Source organism: Dermochelys coriacea, chromosome 4 (genome assembly GCF_009764565.3).
Source record: "Dermochelys coriacea isolate rDerCor1 chromosome 4, rDerCor1.pri.v4, whole genome shotgun sequence".
Lineage (NCBI taxonomy): Eukaryota > Metazoa > Chordata > Testudines > Dermochelyidae > Dermochelys > Dermochelys coriacea.
In genome coordinates, this window is record NC_050071.1 from 125,207,384 (window position 1) to 125,219,920 (window position 12,537).

Genomic DNA, 12,537 nt, shown 5'->3' on the forward strand with positions numbered 1-12,537 from the left:
GCCATTTTATTGCCCAGTTACAAAGGGATCTCACAAAACTGGGTAACCCTTTGGTCAGCTTTGGAGTGAACTATCTTGAGTAATTTGGTATCATCTGCATATTTGCTACTTCACTGTTTACCCCCCTTTCCAGATCATTTATGAATATGTTGATCTGCCCTGGTCCCAATACAGATCCTTGGGGGATCCCGCTATTTACCAATCTCAATTGTGAAAACTGACCATTTATTCCCTTACTTTAACCAAATATTTGTTTTAACCCTATCTTTTAATCAGGTTTCAGAGTAGCAGCCGTGTTAGTCTGTATTTGCAAAAAGAAAAGGAGTACTTGTGGCACCTTAGAGACTAACAAATTTATTAGAGCTTTCATTGTTAGTCTTTAAGGTGCCACAAGTATTCCTTTTCTTTTTATCTTTTAATCAGTTACTGATCCATAACAGGATCTTTCCTGTTATCCATGATTACTTATTTTTGCTTAAAAGCCTTTGATGTAGGATCTTGTCAAAGGCTTTCTGAAACTCCAATTATCCTATATCAACTGGATCACCTTGTCCACATGTTTACTGATACCCTGAAAGAATTCTAGTGAACTTGTGAGGCACGATTTCTCTTTACATGCCTCTTCCCCAAAATATCATGTTAATATGTGTCTGACAATTCTGTTCATTACTATCATTTCAACCAATTTGTCTGGCAATGAAGTTAGGCTTACTAGCCTGTAATTGCCAGGATTGCATGTCAAACCTTTAAAAAAAAAAAATCAGTGTTGCATTAGTTACCCTCCAGTCATCTGGTACACAAAGCCGATTTAAGTAATAGGGTACATACCACATTAGTAGTAGTATTAGTAGTAGTAAACAGCATTTCCAATTTCCAATTCCAATTTCCATCACAGTCAGAAAAAAAAATAATGCACAATTCAATGGAACTAATAGATCATTAGCACACAGAAAGAGGTATACAAAATAACCTAACAGCTTTGAAGCAAGAAAAGTCAATTTAATCCTATATGCAAATATGCAGAGTTGACAAGTTTCAAGGCATACATTATTGCAGTTAACACTTACCTATAAACAATTCTCTCTCTGTGCAAGTCCTCCAAGCCGCAGCAGAGCTCTGCAGCATAGAAAACAGCCCTTTCTTCATCAAAGCCAGGATTTCCCATGTTGTAAATGTGAAACTTCAAATCCCCTCCATTCATAATGGTTAATACTAAACAAAGGGCATCTTTAGTCTCATAGGTGTAGGATAAACTAACCTAAAGACAAAAAATACTTGTTGGTTCATTCATGACCCCCAATTTCATCCTTTCTTTCTAATTCAGTCAGTAGATAGTACTTTTATAATCAGCCAATTAGGCAATAGGTTAACTCTGCTAATGTTATGTTTTGGACAACCAGCCATTTTAATTTTCCATAGAGTATGGGGAAAACCCCAAACAATCACCATTGTTAATTTTGGGGCAAAAGAATCTAAACTGATCATCAGCCAAGACCAATACCACAGTATGATGAAAACTTGTACAGGAGAATGGCTTATGCCCCCTGAAACACCACCCAGATAGATATTGGATCTCTTATTGGCAGTGCTCTTCAGTTTTCAGTCCACATGGATGAAGATAATAACTTGCACACAGAATACCTTTCCATGTATACTTAGAAATGAGTAATCACTGTTTGTAAAAAGTGAGACTTAGAGAAGCACAGAGGCTGTAAATTGCCCCAAGTCCAACAGAGTCAATGACAGACCAAGGTATATAACCCAGAATGCCCAACTTCAAGTCCCTTACTCTAGTGGCTAGAGTAGTCATTTCCTTTCTTGATAACAGCACCCTTTAACCGTGAAATGAAGAACTGCACGAAGCCAAGCATAGCATCTCCTCTCATTGGTTAGCTGGAGGCACAGTATCCAGAATAAGGCACCTGCAGGGCAGGCAGAGAAGTGAAAAAGCCATAGGGGGAGGAGACGACAAACAAAATAAAAATATCAAGTGGAAAAAAGCTACATCAGAACAGCCACAGGAGTCTGTATAGCATCCTGAATACAAAATACATCTCAAAATGTTTGATTAAATTCAGTACAAACAGAAACACACATCATACATTGTCCAAGAAGTGAGGTATGGACAGTATAGTAAATAAAAGTGAAACACTCAGTTATAAAGCCAATACCCAGACACTTAAGGTATGTCTACACTGCAATTAAGAACCCGCAGCTGGCCTTTGCCAGCTGACTCAGGCTTATGGGGCTTGCACTGCAAGGCTGTTTCATTGCGGTGTAGACTTCCAGGTTCAGGCTGGAGCCCAGGTTCTAGGACCCTGCAAGGTGGGAGAGTCCTAGAGCCTGGGCTCCAACGTGAACCCGGAAGTCTACGCTACAGTGAAACAGCCCTGCAGCCCGAGCCCTGCAAGCCTGAGTCAACTGGCACAGGCCAGCTGCACGTGTCTAACTGCAGTGTAGACAGACCCTAAGAGCCACAAACCAGAAGAGATTATACGCTTTCAGAGATCTTTCAAGAGATAAAAAGTTGATGAGAAGAAGAAATATAGGGATGCTGTTCCAGACCACAGAACTGAAGAAGGAAGCCTAGTACCTATGGCAAGATTGTGTGAAAAAGAGGTAAAACTAGAGAGACACCCCGTGGCTATTTCTAAACTAGAATTCTTGCTGAGGCTGGTACTCAAGTTAACTGGCAATTAAATGACCACAAATATTTGTTCTAGTAAACAGAACACTGTGGCTTACCCTAGAATTCAGTGGGTCTTGATTAGCATTTACAAAGGTGTTAAGCAACTAGAGATAACTGGCAGTTGATTAACTTGCAGTAAAATCTCTAGCCTAGACATATCCTGTGTGTGAAGCAAGTCTGTGGAAATATTTAAAAATGCAGAAGGCAGTTTTAAACTGGATCCTATTCAATGTACACGTGCAGTGGCAATTTTCCTATTAAAACTGGTTTCAGAGTAGCAGCCGTGTTAGTCTGTATTCGCAAAAAGAAAAGCATCCGATGAAGTGAACTGTAGCTCACGAAAGCTTATGCTCTAATAAATTTGTTAGTCTCTACGGTGCCACAAGTACTGCTTTCCTATTAAAACTGTGTCTCATTCATATTCCTCATCCTGCCCATGTGCTATACGTGTTGATGTCAGTGCATGTTTGGGAAACTCAGCGATTCCTTAGTTCCTCAAGGCGCAGCAAGACGGAAGATTGTTTCACACATGAAGCAAATAAACTTTGAGATGTCTTCCTGCACAAAAACCTGGGCAATAAGGTGACTGGCTAACAGAGATACAGATGGTTAGGCTGATACATCTATGCAACAGATAAACTAGGTTAGAACCAAGTTGCAGCCTGATAATCCCATTCCAGCCCTGACTGTAAGTAGAGTTGATACCTGATACAACCACATTATTAGAATAGTGTGTCAAATAGGGGCAAAAGTCGAATGCAGAGTCAATCATGTTATAACCTTATATCTGCAATGTAGACAGGTCTTTAAGGTGCTCTGCTATTCCCATTAGATAAATGCAACTCCCAAGTGAAATGAAGCTGGAACTACCCTTTAATTCTTTCACGTATAAATCCCACGAGAGGGAGATTCAATATTACATATTTTATTTCTCAGAGACAGACAGAATGGTGGCTACCCTTATCAATTTTTCAACAGATTCTATATTGACAAATTCTATGATGCATGAGTTAGTCTTTAAAGTTAACTGGCCTTCATTTTAAAGGACTTGAATATTTTAGCTTTTATAGCTAGCTAAATGCTCATTACTATGAGCAGATGGGATTAGCATTGGTCACAGAATGGAAAGAGTCAATATTAATAGATTAAAGCCAGAGGGAACATTATCTAATCTGCTCTCCAGCATAAAAACACCATAGAATTTTTCCTGTGATTCTTGTATCAAATCCAATAACATCTGTTTGAGCAAAAGCATATATTTTTGAAAGACATATTTATTCCTGTCAAAAGTGGAGAATCTATCACATCCCCAGGTAAATTGTTCTAACAGTAAATTATGCTCACTTAAAAATGTGCACCTTATTTCTAGTCTGAAGCTGTCTGGCTGGAAACTGAAGCTATTATATTATACCTGGTCTACTAAATTAAAGAGAAATTTTTCCCCAGGTAGATACTTTAAAAATCTGATCAAATTACCTTTAAAACCTTTTCTTGGCTAAACTAAACTGATTGAGCTTCTTTAATCTCTCATTTTAAGGCTCCTTTTCAATTTTTTTTTCCAGTTTGCCAACATAATTTTTAAAAAGTGTTGAGACCAGACTGGACATAATCAGAGTGAATAAAAAATATTTTTAAATTTGAAAATTGGATTTGTTTAAAATGAAATTAATTTCTTTTTAAAAAAATAAACCTGTTTAAAATTATATTTGAAATGACAATCTCTGTTAAGGTCTAAACTTAATATAATCTATTCAAATAAAAAAATATACTGCATTAATGAACCCTCCTTTAGTTATACACAGCATCAGAGAAAACCTCCAACTTCTGAGGTCAAGTCAGCCTCCATTAAGTAAGTATTTGTATTATTTTCAGTCTTTACAATTGAAGTGAATCTGGATATTTACAGGTTTCAGAGTAGCAGTCGTGTTAGTCTATATTCGCAAAAAGCAAAAGGAGTACTTGTGGCACCTTAGAGACTAACAAATTTATTTGAGCATAAGCTTTCGTGAGCTCCAGCTTATTGTGTAGCTCACAAAAGCTTATGCTCAAATAAATTTGTTAGTCTCTAAGGTGCCACAAGTACTCCTTTTCTTTTTGGATATTTACACTTTTCCAAACGCAAGTTCCTTCAGTTTCTGTTGTGTAGAAAAGCTTTTGCCTTAATTATTTTTGGTTTCAGTTTAGCTAGTAGGTGCAGAGAGAATGTTTTTTTCATTTGGACTATTTCCTTTGAAGTCAAGTAACCAACTGAGAGATGATGAAGCAGGAAAGCTTGTTTTTCCCTTCCAACCTATAAACAAAAATCAGGTGCGAGAGGATGAAATCTATTACTTCTACAAACTTGATGGATATGTGGTCAAATTTTCAGAGAGATATTTAAGTACCTGATGAAATCTTCAAAAGTCCCTGAACAGATTACATGCTTAATGTCCACTGATTTCAATAGTAGTTAGCCACCTCCCCCAGTTTAGGCACTTTTCAAAAGCCCACTATGCAGCTCAGTTTTTAGGCACCTAAATACCTTTGAAAGCTGGGCCACTCTGATCAGAAACAGTCAATTCAGTAAACTACAGTAAATATTTCATTTAATATAATAGGGGTGGTCAAACTGTGGCTCGGGAGCCGCATGTGGCTCTTTTAGAGTTAAAGTGCAGCTCGCAGAGCTCCCAATGCCTCCACCATTCTCCACTTACCAGACTTGGGAAAGGGGAGGGGGAACTTGGAACCTCTGCCTTGCAGTAGGGTTGTGGGGTATGGGTTGTCTGCCCAGTGGGAAGGGGATTGTCGGGGTTTCAGTCCCACAGGAAAGACCTGCCAGGGCTCAGGGCTTCAGCAAGGGGCAGCTGAAGCCCCAAGCCCCAGCAGGCACCTTTGTGGTACAGAAGCTCCGAGCCCCAGGCAGGCATGCACTGGCTCTCCAACTTCTGAAGATTGTCATTTGTGTCTCGGGGGGAGAGGGGTCAGAAAGTTTGGCCATCCCTGTAATAAGTTAATTTTCCAACATATTTAAGGTAGTTTTATTTATCTAGATATAAATATCTAGGGAACTTTTAGCACACAGTAGCAAGTGCACGATGGCAGTTAGTGTGCAGTAGACTGGGGTATAAATCTATAATGCTCCAATATGCCATGCACTAACTGTTCACCTAAACATAAAAAAAAAAAAAAAAAAAAGCAAACCACACTTTTAAATGTTGGCTCTGTGCAATTTCAATTGAATTCCAATGTCCATCTTGACACAAATGAGTAAAAGAGGCCATCTAGTAAAAACAGAAAGGTGGCATTCACTATTCTAACATAATAAAAATGTAAACAATATAACAATTAAGAATTTGCATAAATGTATGTTAAAGCTACATACTTTCTTAAATACATGTGTATCTATGGAAAGCAGTGGTTCCCAACCTGCAGGCCGCACGTGGCCCAATTAGCACACAGCTGCGGCCCAGCCAGTCCGCTGACTGCTTTCTGGCTCTGCATGGTGGGCTCGGGGTCCAGGCTGCAGGCTCCTGCCAACCCCACACAGCACCACACCAAGGTTGGGGTCCAAGCTGTGGGCTCTGGACTGCCTGCCAGGCCCCACAGAGCAGCAGAGTCCCCAACCCTGCGCTGTCCCCAGCCCCGCATAGTGGGGTCAGGGTCCCTGCTGCCTGCCCTGCACCCAACGCTTTGCTCTTGGCCCCATTCTGTGGAGGGGACTCTGGGCGGAGGGCGCTGGGTACTGTGGTTCTCAACCTGCAGCCTAGGTAACACTTTGTGGGCCGCATATGCATATGATGGGTCTCCACAGATCTAAAGCTAGATTCACAAAGGGTTAGGCACCTAGAAAAACCACAGGAACAACACTGCAATCCACAAAGCCTGAGTTAGGCATCCAGGCTCCCAGTACAATGAATGGGGAGAGAGAAGTGCCTTAGACTACGATTCACAAAAGTCAGCCTGCTAGGTGGGGAGCTGCCTAAGCTAGCAAATGCAAGATGCTGGTGAGAGGGCTGTGTGCTAAGCCCTGCCACTCTCACAGAGATATGTACCTAAGTCAGGAAATGCATCCGATGAAGTGAGCTATAGCTCACGAAAGCTTATAAAGCTAATAAATTTGTTAGTCTCTAAGGTGACACAAGTACTCCTTTTCTTTTTGCGAATACAGACTAACGGCTGCTACTCTGAAATAAGTCAGGACTGTAAGAGGGTGTCTATATCTGTGATTCTAAGCTGTGAATCCTCTCCTAAAGGGAAGCACCCAAGGCCTTTTTTGCAAGAAGCCATGGGTAAGGAGGGTAGAGGAAAAGAAGGAGGAGCACCTCCCTTATAACTTTTAGTCCAAGCAGGGATGTGGGAGAGCTCCGGTTCAAGTCACCCCTACATCTGAGGGGAAGGGATTTGAACAGAGATCTGCCACCTCTCAAGTGAGTGCCCTAACCACTGGGCTATAGGATATTCTGATGAGGCTCACCCTCAGTCTCTCCTATTGAAGCTGCTGCACTTTGGATAAACAATTGAATAGTAATTGAGCTAGACAGAGAGAGGAAAAAAAAGCACCAGTATAAAAATGACTCAATAGCCTGGATGAATGTTCTAGCCACCAAACAGCACCCATCCTCCCACCCATGGAATTAGGGCCCAGTCTTATGAGGTACTGGGCACACTATGCTAGTCCCGTTTTTTTCTTTTGGGGCTGGGAAGGAAATTTTCCTCTCACTGCCAGATTGGCCCAGGCGGGCTCGGTTTTTTTCCCCCACCTTCCCCAAAGCTCATTAGGGACCCAGTGGGATAGGTAACAAGGTTAGGTCAAGATGTCACATCTTAGTAGATAGCAGGTGTCCAGTGTCCAATTAGCTGATAAACCAGAGTTGGAAGGGGATTTAAGGGAAGGTCTCCCAAAAAGAAGCCTGGGGCTTCTAAAGTCTGATACAGCAGGGAAATAATCCCCTCTTTTCCCAGACTCCCTTAACTTTCACATGAGGGGCAGGCAGCAGGGTCCCAGCAATAGCCTGGAAGCAGGTTGGGAAAGGGGAGTCCCAAATAGATGGAAATAGAGCAAAGAATGAAGACCTGAATTGTATGATTTATTGCCGAGTAATCCCACATAAATTAATACAGCTTCCACCTAATTAAGCTAAATCCATTGCATCCTCATCCTGAGTGGCCAGGATAAAGAGGAAGTTGTTTCCCTAAAGAAAGTTCAAAGTAGTACAAATGCAAAACAAGATTTAAATCAATTAATTAAAACAAGGTTTCTTGATTTCTAATTAAAATCATGATTTAAATTGGTGATTTAAAAATCAAAGTAATTTAAATCAATCCACCCTGCCAGTAATGGTCTCGGTCATGCCACATAACATGGTAATATTGCCTCCCTACTTCAACTTGATACATCCCTACCTAGAGAGCCAAGGATCACATCTGCTCTTTTAGCAACCACATTGCACAGGGAGAGCTCGAGTAAGATTACTTTTATTCTTCTGAAGTGATGTTACACAATTGGAATTTCCATCATTGGAGAATTTTTAAGAGCAGGTTAGACAAACACCTCTCAAGGATGATCTAGATAATACTTATCTTTGAAAAGTCATGAAAGACGGGAGAGATTCCAGAAGACTGGAAAAGGGCAAATGTAGTGCCAATCTATAAAAAAGGGACATAAGGACAACCCAGGGAATTACAGACCAGTCATCTTAACTTCTGTACCCAGGAAGATAACGGAGCAATTAGTTAAGCAATCAATTTGCAAACATCTAGAAGATAATACGGTGATAAGTAATAGTCAGCATGGATTTGTCAAGAACAAATTGTGTCAAACCAACCCGACACCTTTCTTTGACAGGGTAACAAACCTGGTGGATGGGGGCAGGGAGAAGCAGTAGATACTGTCTCCCATGACCGTCTCAGAAACAAACTAGGGAAATACAAGCTAGATGGAGCTACTGTAAGGTCGGTGCATAACTGTTTGGAAAAATGTTCCCAGAGAGTAGTTATCAGTGGTTCACAATCATGCTGGAAGGGCATAATGAGTGGGGTCCCACAGGGATCAATTCTGGGTCCAGTTCTGTTGAATATCTTCATCAATGATTTAGATAATGGCAAAGAGAGTACACTTAAAGTTTGCGGACAATACCAAGATGGGAGGGAGGAGTTGCAAGTGCTTTGGAGGATAGGATTATAATTCAAAATGATCTGGACGAAATGGTCTGAAGTAAATAGGATGAAATTCAATAAGGACAAATGCAAAATACTCCATTTATGAAGAAATAATCAATCAATTGCACACATACAAAATAGGAAATGACTGTGTAGGAAGGAGTACTACGGAAAGGGATCTGGGAATCATAGTGGACCACGAGCTAAATATGGGTCAACAGTGTAACACTATTGCAAAAAAAGCGAACATCATTCTGGGATGTATTAGTAGGAGTGTTGTAAACAAGACATGAAAAGTAATTCTTCTGCTCTACTCTGCGCTGCGCTGATTAGGCCCCAACTGGAGTATTCTGTCCAGTTCTGGGCACCACATTTCAGGAAAGATGTGGACAAATTGGAGAAAGCCAAGAGAAGAGTAACAAAAATGATTAAAGATTTAGAAAAAATGACCTATGAGGGAAGACTGAAAAAATTGGGTTTGTTTAGTCTGGAAAAGAGAAGACTGAGAGGGTACATGATAACAGTTTTCAAGTACATAAAAGGTTGTTACAAGGAAGAGGGAGAAAAATTGTTCTTCTTAACTGCCTAGGATAGGACAAGAAGCAATAAGCTTAAATTGCAGCAAGGAAGGTTTAGGTTGGACATTAGGAAACTTCTTAACTCTCAGGGTGGCTGAGCACTGGAATAAATTGCCCAGGGAGGTTGTGGAATCTCCATCATTGGAGATTTTCAAGAACAGGTTAGACAAACTTCTCTCAGGGATGGTCTAGATAATACTTAGTCCTGCCATGAGTGCAGGGGACTGGACTAGATGACCTCTTGAGGTTCCTTCCAGTCCTAGGATTATATGAATTAGAGTCACATTAGCATTTTAAAACTTTCATACAGGGAAGAGTGTTACGGTATAGGTAGATGTAGCAAGATCAAATAAAGTTTCAGTTTTAATATCCAGTGCAGCCTTATAACTTATAATTGCGGGAAAATTGATTGTGGATTGTGAGCCTTGTCTTCACAGGCGGAAAAATATTATCCTTTATAAAAGAATCTATTTACACATGGCTTAAGATGCTAATGAGATTTCTTTGGCCAGCATGGTTTCCCTTCTCCAAGCTACCAGAATTCTATGTTTGTTTAGAATAAACTTGATCTTCTCCTATGCAGAATCTATAAAAGCAAAAACTTAGAAGCTCAAGCGCTTTACAACTCTCTCTGAAACATAAAACAAAATACATCTATTAATGGATTTTAACTAGACGTTTACTTATAGCTAATCTTTAAATAATAGCAATTCACTGATAAAAAGACAGATGATCCTAGCTAGAAAAACAGTTTTCTTAACATATGTATTCCTTGAGTATTTTAGACCATCACATCTGTTATTTAGTGATCAGGGCTGTGAGTTGGTCATAATTTATTGGGAAATGTCATGGTGAAAGAGTTGAGACATGGAAATGATGTTGAGTTAAAAACCATCAGCACTCATACTTTTTATTTTATACCCAACACAGCTTTTCAATTCACCTCCCTTTCAACTGTATTGCATAGGCAGTGAGAACTTTCTGACATCGAAATTGCTATAGAGCAGCTACTTTTCATAATTCTCTTAGCATGTATATGGCATTATAGTGATGAATGCGACTGAAATATCTACAGATATAAGAAACAAATATATACATTTAAAAACTTAGAGAAATAGGATCACAGTCTGGCCCCCTTTTAAATAGGGAGAAATTTACCAGAATTATATACATTAACATAAGACAAAGCACCTTGGCTGTAGACTAAATCTGATAGGCCAGAAATAACCCATACATCCAACGCAGACCTAAAATGTACTGGGTAACATTGCAAAGATAATTGTGTAATTGAACTATTAAGCACAGTTGAGCCGATTTTAATTATGAAAGAGTATTGCTGACCAGCTGCCACTGGAAGAGATATGAATAAAGAAAGGACAATAAAGAGACAAACTTGTATATTTCACAAGGCCAGAAATATATACTTACTACAAATCTACTATTCACTTTTTCTAAAATTCTTTTTTCATTTAATGCCATCGATTCTCCTTTTCTCTTCTTTATTCTCTTTTTTTCTAGCTTTTTACAAGCATACATTTTTCCTGTTGCCCGCACTTGGCAAGCACATACCTAATGGAAAGAGGAAAGATATGTCAGATGTATCAGGTTTTAATACTGAAACAAAACCAGTTTTCTCTTTTCTAACCCCGCTCTGGAGCCAGAGGACAAGTAAAATACAGGAGAATCAACTAAACTGTTTCATGGGTGGACACACTGGGTTGTTTGTTTTTTGGGGGGGGTTTGTAACGGTGAAAAAAGAATTGTTGTTACACAAACCAACTGTCTTGTTAGGTGCAAATGTTTAAAAGTAAAAATGCTGCCTGTTCGGTTTGGTAAATTGGCAAATTACAAATGATCTAATCAAATCTGTTATTTATTCAAGGAACGAAGAGTGTAAGTCACCTTTCCCCTCGTGTTCAAGGAGTTGCAAACAAGTAGATCTCACAGTACTCACCTCTCCAAATCCTCCTTTGCCTAGTACTCGGTAATGTCTAAATGTGTTCTTGGTTACTGGTTGCCTAATTGACAGAATGGAATAATTACTGGTTTCACTTCCAATCATATTTTTTTTGTTTTTCTTTCAGAGCCCTGTTTGTTTCTGTTTCTTCCCTCTTTTCCTATATAACTTCCATGACCACCAGACTACCCAATGCCTTTCCTTCAGCTGAGTGGATGAAAGGATTAGAATACAAACTGAATACCAAAGGAAAGGTTCTTTCGCTCATGGACACTAGCTCCCCCTTGTGGGCAGCAAACAGTCACTACAAGCAGAATGAACAAAAATTTAGGATCTATGCCACCGCCATGCATGTTGGTTGTTCTTTTCCTGCATAGTTTGTGAGGAGACAATGTTTCACGCTGGGATTTTCAAGTGTTCACCACTGACTCAATTCTGTTCCCACTGAAGCCAATACAATTTTTACCATCTTGCTTGTTCTATGTTTCAGAGGTATTTGGTTTAGTGGTCTGAATAAAAGTTTCCTAGTTTTCCTCCTGCATCTATGTCTAGCTTGCTTAAGGTTTTTTCAGTAATAGAAGCCTACAGTGAAAATTACAGTTAGGCACCTAGGAGCCTATAGGAGCAGGCTTGATTGTCAAAAGTGCTGAACATTCAGCAACTGCCACTGACCTCCGTGGAGCTTCTAGGTGACAGCTCTTCCGAAAAAAATTCAGGCCACTTATTTAATGGCTTAAAATATGGATATAGGATTCTAAACATAGGCCCCTATTTTAAAAATCTTGGTTGGGCAAGTCACTTAACCTGTGCCTCAATTAACCCACCTGTAAAACCAGCTAATTACCTGACCATACAGTGGTCTGTAATGATTAATATAATTGTATTAGAATAGCACCCAAGGCCCCAATCAAACTCAGAACCCCATTGGGGGCTATGCACTATACAAACACAGAAAGATTTTTAAAAGTTTAGAGTAGTTAAATGTAAAATGCTTTGAGGTCATGAAACAGATGCTTTAATTATTAATACAATGTCTACCACAACTCCACTTGTTTGTCATCTCATCAGCCCATTACACCTTGTCTTTTATACTGTATGTTCTTTGAGGCAGAGAATGTCATTTACTATATTTGTACGATGGGGCCCCAAGTTGGCTAGCTTTTGCGTACTACTGC

General features: G+C 39.7%; 1 protein-coding gene across 2 annotated transcripts in view; it reads right to left on the reverse strand.

Annotated features, from left to right (window-relative positions):
* GRK4 (G protein-coupled receptor kinase 4) overlaps positions 1-12,537 on the reverse strand; it is an 81,857-nt gene that overhangs the window by 28,636 nt on the left and 40,684 nt on the right. The window contains exons 7-9 of one of the 2 annotated variants that reach the window (XM_038399204.2): positions 11,360-11,423; positions 10,834-10,974; positions 1,068-1,258 (exon numbers count right to left, since the gene is read on the reverse strand). In XM_038399204.2, the coding sequence (XP_038255132.1) occupies positions 1,068-1,258; positions 10,834-10,974; positions 11,360-11,423 (396 nt within the window). The remainder of the gene's footprint in view (positions 1-1,067; positions 1,259-10,833; positions 10,975-11,359; positions 11,424-12,537) is intronic. The other variant, XM_043512532.1, reaches the window with a different exon arrangement.